The sequence below is a fragment of the Heterodontus francisci genome, chromosome 26 (assembly GCF_036365525.1).
Source record: "Heterodontus francisci isolate sHetFra1 chromosome 26, sHetFra1.hap1, whole genome shotgun sequence".
Taxonomy (NCBI): domain Eukaryota; kingdom Metazoa; phylum Chordata; class Chondrichthyes; order Heterodontiformes; family Heterodontidae; genus Heterodontus; species Heterodontus francisci.
Genome location: NC_090396.1, coordinates 19105374 through 19123372, shown reverse-complemented (window position 1 = coordinate 19123372; position 17999 = coordinate 19105374). Strand labels below are relative to the sequence as shown.

Here is a 17999-nt window from a genome sequence, read left to right as displayed (position 1 = left end):
TTTTGGAAATGTTGTTTGAGGGATAAATATTGACTAGGATACCAGAAGAATTTCCTGCTCTTCTTCAAATAATGAGATCTTTTACATCCACCCGAAAAGGCATATGAGGCTTTGACTTAATGTCACACTATAATCCTGACTTTCAAATCAAAGTGTCCCATTTCTCATTCTTCACCCTGATAACATAAAAATTCACAATTTGAAGGATAAAGTATGCTTAAATTAATGCAGGTTATGAACATTACTTAAGGTTTGAAACAGGAGTCACCACAGTCTGATCATGTACCCAGATCAAACAGAAAAGGAAAACACATGAAAACAAGATGGCAGTGCAAATGAAAAGCTATTTACTCACAGATTACAAGTTATTTTCAGTTATTCTTCTGTCTTGCCTGAGAAACAGACTGACAAGCAGGCCCACAGATATACAGCATATCCAAATCAGCATGTGTCCCAAAACTAAGGAGAGTAAACTCATTAAGTTTTTCTGGAAGACCACCAGAACTTTTCAGAGCCTAATATTCGTATTCCTTCAAGATGCTCTTTGACTACGCTTCTCATCACCTGTTCCAATGTATTCTTTTTTAGCTCTGTCTATTTTTGACTTATTATGCTCCTGTGAAGTACCTTGGGTTGTATCAGTATATTAATACTGACAGAGCGGCATAGTGGCCCATTGGTTAGCACCGCAGCCTCACAGCTCCAGCAACCCGGGTTCAATTCTGGGTCCTGCCTGTGTGGAGTTTGCAAGTTCTCCCTGTGTCTGCGTGGGTTTCCTCCGGGTGCTCCAGTTTCCTCCCACAGCCAAAAGACTTGCAGGTTGATAGGTGAATTGGCCATTATAAATTGACCCTAGTATAGGTAGGTGGTAGGGGAATATAGGGACAGGTGAGGATGTGGTAGAAATATGGGATTAGTGTTCTTTCTTTTGGGCCTCCTTATCTCGAGAGACAATGGATACGCGCCTGGAGGTGGTCAGTGGTTTGTGAAGCAGCGCCTGGAGTGGCTATAAAGGCCAATTCTGGAGTGACAGGCTCTTCCACAGGTGCTGCAGAGAAATTTGTTTGTTGGGGCTGTTGCACAGTTGGCTCTCCCCTTGCGCCTCTGTCTTTTTTCCTGCCAACTACTAAGTCTCTTCGACTCGCCACAATTTAGCCCTGTCTTTATGGCTGCCCGCCAGCTCTGGCGAATGCTGGCAACTGACTCCCACGACTTGTGATCAATGTCACACGATTTCATGTCGCGTTTGCAGACGTCTTTATAACGGAGACATGGACGGCCGGTGGGTCTGATACCAGTGGCGAGCTCGCTGTACAATGTGTCTTTGGGGATCCTGCCATCTTCCATGCGGCTCACATGGCCAAGCCATCTCAAGCGCCGCTGACTCAGTAGTGTGATTAGTGTAGGATTAGTATAAATGGGTGGTTAATGGTCGGCACAGACTCGGTGGGCCGAAGGGCCTGTTTCAGTGCTGTATCTCTAAATCTAAAAAAAAATTAATGGCGCGAGATAAATGTAAGTTGTTGTTTTATCATGTGGGTCAGAGCCAAGGTGGATGGCAATTGATCTGGATGCTCAATGGCCTTTCTCTGCTTTCCAGGGGACTCTTTTCCAAACGCTTTGTATGAACATTTTGTGAAAACTTCACAGATAAAAGGATAGAAAGTCATTCCCTGAGAGCAAGCATTAAATGCATGATGTGAATGACCATCTTAAAACAAAGGTTCTCACTGTTACTTTGAACAATGCTCGGGATATAGATTTATCAATGAAAAGACCAGCTGTGAGATCTGGTTGTAGATTGGGTCCCATTTACTGTTTCAGCACATAAAATTTCCTTTGGGATTAAAAAGTAAATCAAATTAAATCAGTAACTTATTCAACAACAAGGATGATCAACCAAAAACAATTTGAAGCTGCCAGTTGGGTGAAGAATACTATTGATGTTCAGGAAAGCAAGCTTTATCTACTCACAGGGGAAGTGTAGCCAATGAGGCTTCCTCATTATCAGTATATGTGTACCAGGTAGAATACTGAGCACCCACAATATCAAAAAATGCCTTAACGGGTTTTCCACAATTCTCCCATTTGGTGACCTGAGATTTTTCATATTACCACTTGGAGGATGCAAAAATGAAGAGTGTGCACATTTTCCCAATACCTTTCTCTTCTTTTTTGTGTGTCTGTAGATCTATGCTTGAAAGGCTAGGCTTCTGCCCAGACACCATTGCTTTCTTTGGTTTCTTTGGTTCTTCTTCTTCATCAGATAGAATTCCCGCCAACGGATCATCTATATCTGGAAAGGAGATAGGAACACTACTTATAAAAGCTTATAACAACGGCCACTACAGAGACTGTTCAGCAGAACGCATCAGTGGAATGGTTTGGGACAGCTTCTGGCATTTTACTAGAGCTGCACTGGTTACCCAAATCCAGCACAGTGCTGGGAATAAGGTGATCTGCAGTGGACAGGTATACATAAGTAAAGGAATCTCAGTAAGTGTCTCAGTGTTCATATTGTTAGACAAGCATCACTGACACAAAGTCCAAATTCAGTTTCAGATTTTCTTCCCCCTCCTCCCTCCTCTGACAGTGCTGGCTCTAGCTGGCTATGGTTCCGAGTGCACTTGTCTGATTGGCTCAGTTACACATGCAGGAGAGTCCAAGTTTTAATGAAGAAGAAAAATAGTGAGTTAAAATGTAAGCCATCACTAAAGCTTATTTAGAAATAACCTTTATTTAAACATTTTCAACCTGACACTGAAAGAAACAGCCATACAGCAGCGCACCAACAGACAAGGAGCTCACATGCACAATACTGGCAGATGGGAAGTAGAAACATCCAACAGAGATAGTTATAGAGTCATAGAGTTGTACAGCATCGAAACATGCCCTTCGGCCCACCACGTCCATGCCGACCATAATGCCTATCTATACTAATCCCACCTGCCTGCATTAATTCCATATCCCTCCATGCTTTGCTCATTCAAGTACCTGTCCAGGTGCCTCTTAAATGTCGCTGCTGTTCCTACCTCCACCACCTCCTATGGCAGCTCATTCCAGATACCCACTATTCTTTGTGTGAAAAATTTACCCCTTTGATCCCCTTTAAACCTCCTCCCTCTCACCTTAAATCTATGCCTTCTAGTTTTAGTCACCCCTACCATGGGAAATAGACTCTGGCTATCTACCCTGTCTATGCCTCTCATAATTTTATATACCTCTATCATGTCCCCTCTCAGGGAAAACAGACCCAGCCTATCCAATCTCTCTTTATAACTCAAGCCCTCCAAACCAAGCAACATCCTTGTGAATCTTTTCTGCACGCTCTCTGGCTTAATCAGATCTTTCCTGTAGTGCGGCGACCAGAACTGCACACAGTACTCCAAATGCGGCCTAACCAACGTTACGTACAACTGTAACACGCGTCCCAACTCTTGTACTCAATGCCTCGGCCGATGAAGGCAAGCATGCCATATGCCTTCTTCACCACCCTGTCTACCTGTGTTGACACTTTCAGGGAACTATGTACTTGCACCCCAAGGTCTCTCTGCTCGACAACACTCCCCAGGGCCCTGCCATTCACTGTATATATCCTGCCCTGGTTTAACTTCCCAAAATGCATCACTTCACACTTGTCTGCGTTAAATTCCATTTGCCAATCCCTTGCTCACTTTCCCAGTTGATCTATATCCTGTTGTAACCTCAGACAACCTTCTTCACTGTCCACTATACCACCAATTTTGGTGTCCTCTGCAAACTTACTAATCATGCCCCTTACATTCACATCCAAGTCATTAATATATATGACAAACAACAGAGGGCCCAGCACTGATCTCTGCGGCACACCACTGGTCACCGGCCTCAAATCTGAAAAACAACCCTCCACTACCACCCTCTGCCTCCTATCACCAAGCCAATTGTGTATCCAATTTGCTAGCTCACCCTGAATCCCATGTGTTCTAACCTGCTGGACCAGCCTACCATGCGGGACCTTGTCAAAGGCCTTGCTAAAGTCCATGTAGACAACGTCCATCGCCCTGCCCTCGTCAATCCTCTTGGTCACCTCCTCAAAAAACTCAATCAAATTCGTGAGACGTGATTTCCCACACACAAAGCCATGCTGACAATCCCTAATCAGACCATGCCTTTCCAGATGCATATAAATTCTGTCTCTCAGAATCCCTTCCAATAACTTTCCCACCACTGATGTAAGGCTCACCGGCCTGTAGTTCCCTGGCTTATCCCTGCTGCCCTTCTTAAATAAAGGCACAACATTAGCTATCCTCCAGTCTTCCGGTACCTCACCCATGGCTAATGCTGATACAAAAATCTCTGCCAGGGCCCCAGCAATCTCCTCCCTTGCTTCCCAGAGCATCCTCGGTCAGGCCCCAGGGATTTATCCACCTTAATGCGTTTCAAAACCTCCAACACCTCCACCTTTGTAATGTTGATATGCTCCAGGATATCAGTGATCCCTCCCTTGAACTCACTAGCTTCCATGACCTTCTCCACGGCAAATACGGACGAGAAGTATTCATTTAAGACCTCGCCCATTTCCCATGGCTCCACACATAGATTGCCACACTGATCCTTAAGGGGACCTACACTCTCCCTAGCTACCCTTTTACTCTTAACATACTTATAGAATCTTTTAGGATTCTCCTTTATCTTATCTGCCAGGGAAATCTCATGGCCCCTTTTCACCCTCCTAATTTCCTTCTTAAGCATAGTCCTACATCCCCTATACTCCTCGAGGGACTCACTTGATCCCAGCCTACTATACCTGACATATGCCTCCTTCTTTGTCCTGACCAGACCCTCAATATCCCTCGTCAACCAAGGTTCCCTAAACTTGCCAGCCTTGCCCTTCCATCTAACAGGAACATGCCGGTCCTGAACTCTTCCTGTCTCACTTTTAAAAGCCTCCCACTTGCCAGATGTCCCTTTACCTGTAAACAGCCTCTCCCATTCAACTTTTGAGAGTTGCTGGCTGATGCCATTGAAATTAGCCTTCCCCCAATTTAGGACTTCAACTTGAGAACCAGTCCTACCCTTTTCCATAACTATCTTGAAGGTAATAGAGTTATGGTCACTGGTCCCAAAGTGCTCCCCCACTGATACATCAACCAGCTGCCCAGCCTCATTTCCTAAGAGGAGGTCGAGTGTAGCCCCTTCTCTAGTAGGGCCATCCACATACTGCTTCAGAAAACTATCCTGGACACACTTAACAAATTCTTCCCATCTGATCCCTTAGCACTAAGGCAGTCCCAGTCAGTATTAGGGAAGTTAAAATCACCTACTATTACAACCCTATAATTCGTACACCTATCTGTGATTTCCCTATATATATGCTCCTCCACTTCCCTCTGACTATTGGGGGGCCTATAGTATAACCCCATCAAAGTGATCACCCCTTTCTTATTTCGAAGTTCTACCCATATGGCCTCGCTGGACATTCCCCCCGGGATATCCTCTCTAAGTATTGCCGTGATGTCCTCCCGAATCAATAGTGCAACTCCCCCTCCTCTCTTACCTCCACCTCTGTCACGCCGGAAAAATCGGTACCCCGGAACATTGAGCTGCCAGTCCTGCCCATCCCTCAACCACATTTCCGTAATAGCTATAATATCACAATCCCATGTACCGATCCATGCTCTGAGTTCATCTGCCTTACCTGTAAGGCTTCTTGCATTAAAGTAAATGCAGTTTAGCCTACCAGACCTTCCACGCTCCCTCTCCTGCCCCTGCCCGGCCTGCCTACTGGACTTGCTTGCTTTAACCTCTACATTTGCTTCAACTATCTCATCTGAGAGACTACTACTTTGGGTCCCACGCCCCTGCAAGACTAGTTTAAACCCTCCCGAGTAGTGCTAGCAAACCTCCCCGCAAGGATATTGGTCCCTCTCCAGTTTAGATGCAACCCGTCCTTCTTGTACAGGTCACCTCTGCACCAGAAGAGGTCCCAATGATCCAAGTAGCTGAAACCCTCCCGCCTACACCAGCTCTTCAGCCACGCATTCATTTGCCTAATCCTCCTATTCCTACCCTCACGAGCATGTGGCACAGGGAGTAATCCTGAGATTACAACCCTAGAGGGTCCTGCTTTTTAACCTTCTGCCCATATTCACTTTGCAGGACCTCATCTCTCTTCCTGCCTATGTTGTTAGTACCAATATGGACCATGACCTCTGGCTGCTCACCCTCTCCTTTCAGAATGTCCTGCAGCCGCTCTGAGACATCCTTGACCCTAGCACCAGGGAGGCAACATACCATCCTGGAGTCTCGTTTGTGGTCACAGAAATGCCTATCTGCACCCCTTACGATAGAATCCCCTATCACTACAGCTCTTCCAACCCTTTTCTTCCCCTGCTGTGCAGCAGAGCCCTCCGTGGTGCTATGAACGTCGCTGTTGCTGCTTTCCCCTGGGAGGACATCCCCCCCCCCACCACCAACAGTATCCAAAGCGATATATCTGTTTGAGAGGGGGATGGCCACAGGGGACTCCTGCACTATCTGCCTGCGCCTACTACTCCGTCTGGTGGTCACCCATCTCTATTCTGCCTGTGCAGCCATTAATTGCGGTGTGACCACCTCACTAAACGTGCTATCCACAACTTCCTCAGCATCGCACATGCTCCACAGTGAATCCACCCGCAGCTCCAGCTCCGTAATGTGGGTAGCCAGTAGCTGCAGCTGGATACACTTCCTGCACACATGGTTGTCAGGGACACTGGAAGCGTCCCTGATTTCCCACATAGCGCAGGAGGAGCATATCACGGGGCTGAGCTCTCCTGTCATGACTTATCTTAGGTTAATTAGTTACTCCCTTAATTAAAAAATACTAATTATACTAGAGGCCTTGTTCTACCCACCTCAATCTAAAGTCCTTAAAAAATAAACACTTCAGTAGTACTCACCTTATCACCAGAGATTTTTTTTCCAACAATAAAAAAACAAGTTTCCCCTTTTTTTGTAAGGTATTCTAACAGCTGCAACTCACCAACCAATCACCTTGCAGCTCTCCTCTGACATCACTGTTTGCCTTTTTAAAGAAGCTCTTTTTAAACACCACTGATCTCACTCAGTCTCCCTCTTTCCTGCTGTCACTGCACATTTTAAACACCGCTGGTCTCACTCAGTCTCCTCCTTTCCTGCTGTCGCTGCACTTTTTAAACACCACTGGTCTCATTCAGATAGTATAAGAGTGCAGTCTGCTCCTGATAATTCAGTAAGTGTTTTGCCCCAAAAATTTGAAATTATCAGATCATTTGAACTGGGCATCATTGAAATAAATGGAGTAGACTGTATATTGCAGAAATCAGCTGCTATCACAAACTAGTGCCATCAGGTCAGATTAGAAAAAATTCATTGACAAACTGGAACTAGGCTTTGGGGAAAGGGTTAAGGTTTCAGAAAGAGACATTTGTGATGGGGCACCACCCAAAGTTTTTGGTCTAGGAGGAAATGTAGCTTCTGGACACCCCAGATGCAACAGGAAGAACAAGCAAAGAGTGGGCCACCTGTTCGACAGTGTGATTACCTTGCTTTGTAGCCTTTGTACCAACGTCCTCCTCATCTGAAGTTTTGCATAGAAACAAACATGCAGAAAAGATTTTTTTTGGTAAACCAAGCACAATTACTTCCAATTGAAGTCAACAAGATCCCCACAATACTTCCCGGCAATACAGGTTCTACTGCACATTCACATTCAATACAGGATATACCAGCCTGTAACGCTGATGACCCCATGCAGGTTAGGTTGCTGCAACAACACAACTTTGGGCTAAATGTGACTTTGTGTGATAGTGTAAAGCGAGTGATAGCAAATTGGCAGCACTCCCCAAGTCAACGAACATAAAAATGGGAGAAATGTAAAATAGGCTATCGATTCACGATCATCTGTTTTACACTATCCCAGTTACATCTATCTTCTTGAGTTTTTAGACACGATTTCCATGGTGATTTTTCAGTACAAAAGAGTTGCCACCCAGTACACAGGTACTTACACTAAATCTGCATGTTTTTTCTATGTCCGGACCATAGTCAATCAGATTTCTAACATATTATCAATCAATAAAAATGTAATCTGACTCAAAGGCCCCTCTAAAAACTTTTCTTTATATCAGCAAACAAAAGGGACAGTAAAGATTACATTTTACACCCAAGATTTCTAAGCCAGATGTGATTTACTTCTTCACCAAAAATTTAACAGCTTTGGCAGCCACTTTGATATGTAGGTACAGTCAGTCAGTATAAAATGGCAGCTTAAATGAAGCTTAAAACAATACTATTAGCTCACTATCCTGTTTACATAAATGCAGCTGCATTTTAGATGAAAAAGCATGTTTTTGACTTATGTAAACATACTTGTATCATGGTCACAGCATACATTAAAAACTCACCATCAAATGTGAACTTCTTGTAATGGCGCCTAGAAGTCATAGGGGCAGAGTGACGCTTCTCATCCTGACTAGTCATATCTGCGGAGATGAGCACACCATTAATGTGACTCTTTAGACTTTTCAACTAATAAGGGTAAGGCAAGTGAGTTGGTGCAGCGTTGGGATGCTCACTCTAATTGAATCTATATCACCACATGATTTCACTTCTCCAACTGCCCGAACCCAGGCTCTGCCCATTGCCCGCACAGCAGGCCCCTCTTCGTAGCCCACCACCATCCCTCAACAACTGAAAATGAATAAACTCTTTGATACCTGGCTGGCTGATTTTTTACTGTCAGTCAAACTGCCCTTTCTTTTTCTGCCCCCCATACGCAATAACTAATAAAGTGTTCAAAGAAAATGAGAAAAACGTTTTATGTTGCCGGGAGGCACATTGGTACAGTATTGCATTTCTATCCCAAACATCCCCCTTTTCACACAAAAAAACCAAAAAAAATTTGTATGCATTATCATTGACACTGTGAGTTGCCCATGTTACCCATTATGCACACAACTGTTCTTATGCATTAGTAGTTTGTCATTCTTGTCAGTCTCTGCACATGCATTGCACACATAGTCATTAAATCGTGCCGGTCTCTTAATGGTGCACATGCGCATTGTCGTTGGTTGCTCATTTGGTTGATTTTCCTTCTCCGACGAGTGTCGTTCCCTTGTCACTTGTTGCCACGGTAACTGTTGTTGTTCCATTTCCGTTGTTGGGGTGCTATGGATCTCTGGGGCTGATGGTTGTTCTGTGGTCTGTGCAGCTGGTGAGTTCTCATCTTCCTGATTGGCCACCTGCCATGAAGGAACAGCTTCTCCAGTTGTGCATGTGCGCCTGCGGTTGTGACGGTATCTCTGGCCCTTCACTGCCAGCGCATACGATCGAGGTGACACCCGCTCTACGTAGGTCCCAAGTTGCCACTTGAGCTGACTCTTGTTGAGCGTGTTGAAGGTTTATACCCTGACTAGCTCTCCAATGCTCAATTCTGGCAATGGCTTGGCAGTTTTGTCAAAATGGAATTTGGCTTTTTGCCATTTCACCTTGATTTTGTCTGCCTGCTCTGTGGAATCCAAGCGCTCCTTCCCCACAGCTTCCACCTCGGGTGCCTGAGCAGATGACTGACAGCTCTTCCTCCTCTTCGCCGCCTGTATGAGTCACGTCACTTTGCAACTGGCAAAGGCGTTCTCTTTCCAGCGCCGACACCCGCTCCTGTAGGCCAGCTCCCTGGTTTTCTCGTTTTGCTCGATGAGGGTTACCAGTCCAAGCTTTATTTGCTTCTGCTGAGATAAATAGCTTTTGCTTGCCGTCTATGATTTGAAACTCCAGATCTTCGTTCTTGTCATTGCAATGGGCTCTCAAAGTAACTTGTCCTCTTGGCACTAGTATGGTGCCATCTACTAGCTTACTTTTGAGGGTTTCATTTTTGGATCGCCATGTTGAGCCACTTTGCACAGGTCTGTGAAGGTCATGATGTTGCATGATGCACCAGTGTCTATCTGACTGTTTATGTTGACTTAATATTCTCCTTCTGCAGTCATCATTCCAACAGTCACAAACCATTAATCACCCATCGACCTGTCTGAAGCAACCCGTTGTATGTCATATAGTGATTCTTCAGAATCTTCAGCTCAGGTCTCTCCAGTGGCCATCTGTACCTTCTGCTTCCTTCTAGCCAAGCACTTAGGTGCAGAATGATTCAGCTTCTTGCAGTGAGAACACTGCTCTCCCCACACTAGACATGTCTTCTTTTCTTGTGCGTGATGTCATCCACACTATTTGCATTCTGCCCTTTGTGATCTTTCTGTCCTTTTGGCCTGGAATGTCTATTAGCATAATGCAAGGCCTGGTCTGTTCTGCCATGAATATGCACTAGCTGCTGATTTAAAACCTCAGCACTTCTGCACACGTCGATCGCTTTCCTGAGAGTCAGTTCCTCCCTCTCCCAGTAGACGTGCATTCACTGTGAGATCTCTTATGCCTAATACAATCCTGTCTTTAATTAGATTATCTTTTAGTTGTGCAAATTCACAGGATTCTGCGAGCTATGTTAATGCAGTCACATATGGATCACCTTGGGCCCTAATATTGAACACATACCATTCATAGGTTACATTCATGTGGGGTTCAAAGCGTGCCTTCAAGGCTTTCAAAATTTCTGCTGTCCGTTTTTTTTGTTCTTCAGAGATTTAGGGTGGAATACACTTTGTAACAATCTTACCCCAACAGTGATAAAAAAATGTAGCTACTCACAGCTGCTCTGGTTTGTATATAAATCTGTCACAATTTCATAATTTTGCCTTGGCGAGTGGAAAAACTGCCAGTTCTGTTTCATATCATCTTTCATTTTGACTGACGCAGACAGAGGAAAATTTTCAGCCATTGTCTTACCCTGTGCTTTCAGCTGTGTCTTTGTTCCTTTTTTCTGGATTCCTGTGGCTTTTAGCAGTTGTGACCATTCCTGTGGCCTTTGTTCCATAGCTGTGCTTCTCTGCAGCTCTTCACCACTCAGTCTCACCTCCACTTCTGACACCATATTACGAGCTCACAGGACATCTGGGGTGTCTTTAATGAAACTGACTGTAACAGCTGCCCCCAGTCAGAGTGCCTCATGGTAGAGGTCACATGACTACAGCAAGCCAGGAGGCACATTGGTACAGTATTTCATTTCTTTCCCAAACAAATCTTTAATTCCTGGAGACTCCAGAACAATCCCGGACAGTTGGCAACCTGAGTACAGCATGATCCCTATGAGAAATCCTGCTAACCGCCACACTTACTGGGCTGAATCTAGTGATCCCGTCGCACGTCCTGGCGGCAGACCCGGAAGTGGGCACCGCTCCCATTAGTCACGTGGGCAGTCAGCCCACCAAGATCACATCGAGGGTGGCCACTTTTGCATAATAGAAGCGTGGGGACCATTCAATCAAGTGGCGGGGGCCGAATATGGCATCGGATCACTGCAGAGCAGGTGTGGCACCATATTTAAAGTCCTGCCTTGGTCTCATTTGCTGCAAGCTCTTCACAACCGGTACTGCAGTGACTCTGGACCCTCCGCCACAACCCCACCCACCCCCCCCCCCCCCCAGAGGCGGACCCCGCAGGATGGCAGAGGCAAGACACAGGGTGGCCCCACCATTTTGTGATGCCTCCCTCCAGATTCTCCTCCAGGCTGCAAGCGAAAGGCAGGAGGTCCTCTTCCCCAGCTATGGCAAGAAAGAGGTTCTCCTGCTTGACGAAGCAAGCCTGGATGAAGATCGCTGAGATCAGCAGCCATGGGGTCACGCCTTGGAATTGTGTACAGTGCTGCAAGAGGATCAACGACCCCCTTCGTTCTCCCACGGTGAGTCCTCCACACCTCTCTCCTTTTCAGTGATTGCAAGTGGCTACACAGGAGGAAGTAGGACATGGGGAGGGAGGCACCACAACAGTGATGGTACAGGGGGTTAAGCATCACCTCATCCTGACAAATGCATAGCTGCATCTCAGACACAGGCCATCTTCTTTCACAGTTCATCCCCATTAACTCTCCTGAGAGCGGACGGGAGCATGAGCTATATAGAATATCCCAGGAGGGGACAAGAGCTGACACGAGCAGAACTGTCATGTTGATATTTCTGCTAAGTATGACCATTTCCCTCTTTCCAGTTGCAGGGCAAGGGCTGACACTAACAGAACGGTCATGTTGATCTCTCTGTTAAATATGACTATTTCCCTCTTTCCAGCTGCAGGCCAAGAGGACCCATAACAGGAGCAAGATAGCCCAGACTGGCAGAGGCATCCCAGATCTTCAGCCTCTCTCCACAGCAGAGGAAGAGGCATTAAAATTGGCTGGGACTGAGGGTGGTCATTCCATATCTGAAAGAGAGACTGCAGTCTCTGCACAAGAGAGTGAGGACAGTCTTCCATTGATATACAGTTCACTTCTGGAGACCCACATCACTTCTGGCTGACATGACGAGATCTGCACAGCCTAACCCACACATGTGTGTATTCTCTCATGCAGGTTGGCATCTGCAGGAGACTCCAGCAGAAGGGGGACAGCTGTAAATCTTTAAGAAGGAACCACAGTCAGAGGAAGCACCATCACATGACTCTCCTGCACCTTCCACCAGTGCAGATACTGTCACCTCGGTGGGTTTCTGCTCGGCTGTAGAATCAGGGTTACAAGCTGGGGAGAGCACCTCATCCATGGCCGAGCAGCTGGCTGAGGCTGAGACAACTGAGGCCTCCAACAGGCCCATGCTGAGCCCTAGGGAGATGATGAGCCTCTAGTGTTGACAGCAAAAGGCATGCTGGAGCTGCAGAAATAAGGCAACATATGGTACAGATGCCAGAGGGCATGCGCAGCTGTGAGCGCATGATGGAGTCCATCCATGCCATGAGTGCTGCCATGTTTCAGGCATGTGAATGCATGGCTACCTCCATCGAAAGGTTGGTGACCCTCATGGAGAGCCAGATCCCATAAATGAGTGTAGACCTGCACACCATCGCCTTGGCCATGAGCTCAACCCAGGAGTGGCAAAGCGAGAGAAGAACAAAGTGCCTAGAGCCTTCTCCAGCTCCTCGTCCTACTCTGGTGAGCAGGGAGGTTCAAGTGTACCTTAAAAGGGTGGAGGAGAGGCTGACCTCCACAGCTGGGGGCTCCCCTCCAGCCACTCCAAGCGTGGACACTGGCTCCTCAGCTCCTCCGCTACTGAGCCCAGCTCCAGCATCCACAGTGCCTGAGGAGAGTCCTGCACTAGTGCAAGAAACTCTCAGCCAGCCGGGGCCTTCCAGGCCTCAGGCAGCCAGAGGAAGGCCGCCAAAGTCATCACAGGCTAAGGGCAGCCTGATCAGTAGCCTGTCTCCAGCCCAGCTGTTAGCAATGCCTTCACACTTCATAGAAGCACTTGTAAACACATAAATAAAATCACATCGAGACACTTGGAAGTTCACAGGTGTTTGAAATTTGACATGTGCTGCATCAGATAAAGTTCTTTTGTCATGCAATTAGCCTTCCTTGTTTAAAAGTGATTACTCTATCATGCATTAATTGTGAGCTGCTAACTTCATCCTTCCCCCTTAGTGGATGCTAATGTCAGCACAGCCCTCATTGGAATAGTGTCTCCCAAGGGCCATAGGCACGGTACACAAATAGAAATGATACGACAGACTCATGCATCGAAGTGAGTCTTTATTGTTTTTATTCTGAGTGGCCATCAGGTGGCCGGAAGCAGGTGATTATGAGATTGGCTCTTGCTTCCTTGGCCCGTCGCTCAACCTGCCTGGCCTCTGGTGAAAGGGCTTCAATATCTAGTGTAGCTTGCTTAACTCCCTCCTCCACGTCCTCCTCATCGGCAGAGGAGCATCGCTAAGTCATATCCTCGTCTTGCAAGGCCCCCACCACCCCCCCACACAAGGCAACCACAATTTGCAACTTCATGGCCTGGCATCTCCCTCACTCTGCCATTATCATCAATCCAGAGGATCAACCCTAGTTCAATGAGGAGTGTAGGAGAGCATGCCAGGATCAGCACCAAGCTTACCTAAAAATGAGATGCCAACCTGGTGAAGCTACAAAACAGGACTACAGGGACATCAAACAGCGGAAGGAGCATGCAATAGACAGAACGAAGTGATCCCACAACCAACGGATCAGATCAAAGTTCTGCCCTCCTACAACATCCTGTCATGAATGGACAACTAATGGGAAGAGGAGGCTCCACAAACATCCCCATCCTCAATGATGGGGAGCCCAGCACATCAACAACAATACCTTAAATTTATTTAGCATCTTTAACATAATAAAATGTCCCAAGGAACTTTACAAGAGCATTATAAAACAAAGTATGGCACTGAGCCAAAAGGAGCTATTAGGCCAAATGACCAAAAGCTTGGTCAAAGAGGTAGGTTTTAAGGAATGTCTTAAATGAGGAAAGCAAGGTAGAGAGACAGAGAGGTTTAGGGAGGGAATTCCAGAGTTTAGGGCCTAGGCAACTGCAGGTGCAGCCATCAACAATGGAGTGATTAAAATCAGGGATGCACAAGAGGCCAGAATTAGAGGAGTGCAGATATCTTGGAGGGTTGTGGGGCTGGAGGAGATTACAGAAATAGGGAAAGGCGAGGCCATGGAGGGATTTGAAAACAAGGATGAGAATTTTTAAATCAAGACATTAGTTGAAAAGATAAGGCTGAAGCATTTGCAATCATTTTAGGCCAGAAGTGCCAAATGGATGATCCATCTCGGCCTCCTCCTGAAGTCCCCAGCATCACAGATGCCAGTTTTCAGCCAATTCGATTCACTTCACATGATATCAAGATAAGGCTGAAGGCATTGGATACTGCAAAGGAATTGGGCCCTGACAACACCCTGGTAGTAGTACTGAAGACTTGTGCTCCAGAACTAGCTACACCCCTAGCCAAGCTGTTCCAGCACAGCTACAACACTGGCATCTACCCAACAATATGGAAAATTGCTCAGGTATGTCCTGTCCACAATAGGCAGGACAAATCCAATCGTCAAATACTGCCCATCAGTCTACTCTCGATCATCAGTAAAGTAATGGAAGGTATCGTCAACAGTGTCATCAAGTGGCATTTGCTCAGAAATAACCTTCTCATTGATGCTCAGTTTGGGTTCCACCAGGGACACTCAGCTCCTGACCTCATTCTAGCTTTGGTCCAAACATGGACAAAAGAGCTGAATTCCAGAGGTGAGGTGAGAGTGGTCGCCATTGACGCCAATTCCTTCACTGACACCGGGTGAAAATCCTGGAACTCCCTTCCTAACAGCGGTGTGGGTGTACCTACCCCAGGGACTGCAGCAGTTCAAGAAGGCAGCTCACCACCACCTTATCAAGGGCAATTAGTGATGGGGCATCAAATGCTTGCCTTGTCAGTGTTGTCCATATCCCATGAAAGAAGAAAAAACAATGTTGCTTTAACAACAAATAACATATCATGAAATGGACGATATTACGGGGAAAAGGTAGGGGAATGGAACTAGTGAACTGCTCTTTCGGAGAGCTGGTGCGGAGCCAATGGCCTATCCCTTTCAGGTCGCAAAGTCAAAATGCTATGAATCGGTACATCCTGAGGTCAAATTAGGGTTATTTGCTGTTTGTGAGGAAAATATATAAAACGCAGGTGCTAGTAAATTCGAGGGTCATGTCAGAAGAAGCCAGCACAAAATGAACTCCTCTTCCCTCTACACTGTAGTGCTTCTCTTGAGAATAGGGATTAAGCATGTTAGTCTGCTCTATATGCCTTCCACTAACCAGCCACAGAGCTGCCCATGCAACTACTGTATTTTTATCCAAGATGGGGAAAGAATCCAAAAGTGAGAAGGAAATAAACCATTTACCAAAGCCAGGCACTCCTTTAACGAGTATGTTTGAAGGCACCTCACCTTGTACAGGTAGCTTTCTGAAACCATCTCCAGTGCACACTCGTTCAAACCACTCTCCTCTAATGGCACATTTATTTTCACACAGGACTCCTGTTTGTTCAGATTCTAAAAGCAGCGGTGCGTTTTGTAACTTATAGTTACCCTTTGCTGTTTCTGGATTTTGTGTGGTTCTGGCGGATTCTAGTTTGGAGCTTTCTGTCCCAGCAGGTTTTCCAGTGGGATGACTCGGAACAGAACGCAGCTTCTTCCTTTTCCCAAAGAGGTCGGCGTCCATGTCATCAATATCCTGCATACAGACAGCACGAGACAAAAAATTAAAAAGATAATGAAGCCTAGTGGTTGTGGCAGTGGATTAGCTGTTCATTAGATAGTCATGTATTCAAATCATACCATGAACAAGCTGTGAAACTGAATTCAATAAATCTAATAATGTGTCAACTGGTAGCAGAAAAAAGACCATTCAAGCTACTGGACTGTTGTAAAAATTCAATAATGTCCTTCAATGAAGGGAACCTGCCACCCCTACTTGGTCTGGCCTAGATGTGATTCCAATCCCAAACCTTGTGGTTGTTCCCTAATGCCCTCAGGGATGGCAATAAAATACTGCTTTACCCATATCCCAAGGACAAATGAAAAAAAAGTTTGCCTCACTGTAAAGCCATGAAAGAGCCAGCCACATTTCCACTGAGAAAATGCAGCATTCTCTTGCAAGTTTTTTGTTCTCTCTACCCAAGGCATTGACTCCTTACCAGGATTCCATTCAGCTCACCTCAGAAACTGCATGGCATTTTTCATAGGATCTTACAGCATAGGAGGCAGCCATTTGGCCCATCGTGCCAATGCCAGCACTTAAAAACAGGTATCCAATTAGTCTCACTCCCCGCACTTTCCCCATAGCCCTGCAAAGAATTCTTTTTGAAGTCTATATCCAATTCCCTTTTGACAGTTAGTATTGAATCTACTTCCACCGCCCTTTCAGGCAGTACATTTCAGATCATAACATTCTCTGTATAAAAAAATTCTCATCTTTTTACAATTATGCATCCTCTGGTTAGCGAACCCCATTACAATGTACAAACTTCCTCAGCAGGGAGAAGATTGCAGCAGGAATAGTGGCTGATGAAGAAATTTCACTGAAAACATTTGAAACTAGAATCATTAATGGCTCCACAATCAAAGACACAGAATTGAACTGAAGAAAGATGGATTCATGCTCAGAAAATACAAATTGTCTTTTGCTGGCAAGTTTTAGAAATCTCCAGTGCCCATTTAAAACCAGAAATAAATGCAGAAAGTGCTGGAAGTGCTCATCAGTTCCAACAGCATCAGAAAAAGCAAAAAAAACAGGTTGCAGACAATAACAATTATTGACGTAGCACTCTTAACATAATGAAACAGCCAAAAACACTTCATAAAATGGAGGGGGTACTGAACAGGAACTGACAGAAGGAAGTTAGGGAGGAGACCAAAGACATTATTAAAGAGGTAGCTTTCAAAGGAGATTTTTGAAGGTGTGGAGAGATGTGGAAAGGGAGGTGGATTTAAGGGTGCAGGGCCACAATGGACGAATGCTCTACCATCAATTGTAGTGATGGAGCTAAATGTACAGAAATCTGGACTTAGAAGAGCCAAGGATTTGAGCTGAAATACAGGGATAGAGATTGAAGAGGTACAGAGGAGGAAGGTTATTAAGGAGAATTTTGAAGTCAATGTGCTTGGAGATGGTGAGCCAATGGAAGTCAACAAAAGCAATGGTGCTAGTTGAGCTGGACTCAATATGGGCGGAACGTGAGTGGTATAGTCTGGATGAGTTGGAGTTTGTGAAGGGTGGAGCTTGGGAGGCTGGCTGGTGAAGGGTGGGGAGAAGCAAAGTCTCTATCCAAAGCATTAATCTTGTTTCTATTTTCACAGTGGCGCAGTGGTTAGCACCGCAGCCTCACAACTCCAGCGACCCGGGTTCAATTCTGGGTACTGCCTGTGTGGAGTTTGCAAGTTCTCCCTGTGACTGCGTGGGTTTCCTCCCACATGCCAAAGACTTGCAGGTTGATGGGTAAATTGGCCATTATAAATTGCCCCTAGTATAGGTAGGTGGTAGGGAAATATAGGGACAGGTGGGGATGTGGTAGGAATATGGAATTAGTGTCGGATTAGCATAAATGGGTGG

The 17999-nt window shown here is 45.8% G+C and overlaps 1 protein-coding gene across 8 annotated transcripts in view; it reads right to left on the bottom strand.

Moving 5' to 3' along the window:
* LOC137384209 (fas-binding factor 1 homolog) overlaps positions 1-17999 on the bottom strand; it is a 116229-nt gene that overhangs the window by 72335 nt on the left and 25895 nt on the right. For 6 of the 8 annotated variants that reach the window (XM_068057878.1, XM_068057882.1, XM_068057886.1 and 3 more), the window contains 4 exons: positions 15977-16121; positions 8406-8483; positions 7544-7579; positions 2162-2296 (listed from right to left, as the gene is read on the bottom strand). In XM_068057878.1, the coding sequence (XP_067913979.1) occupies positions 2162-2296; positions 7544-7579; positions 8406-8483; positions 15977-16121 (394 nt within the window). The remainder of the gene's footprint in view (positions 1-2161; positions 2297-7543; positions 7580-8405; positions 8484-15976; positions 16122-17999) is intronic. The other 2 variants (XM_068057881.1, XM_068057884.1) reach the window with 2 other exon arrangements.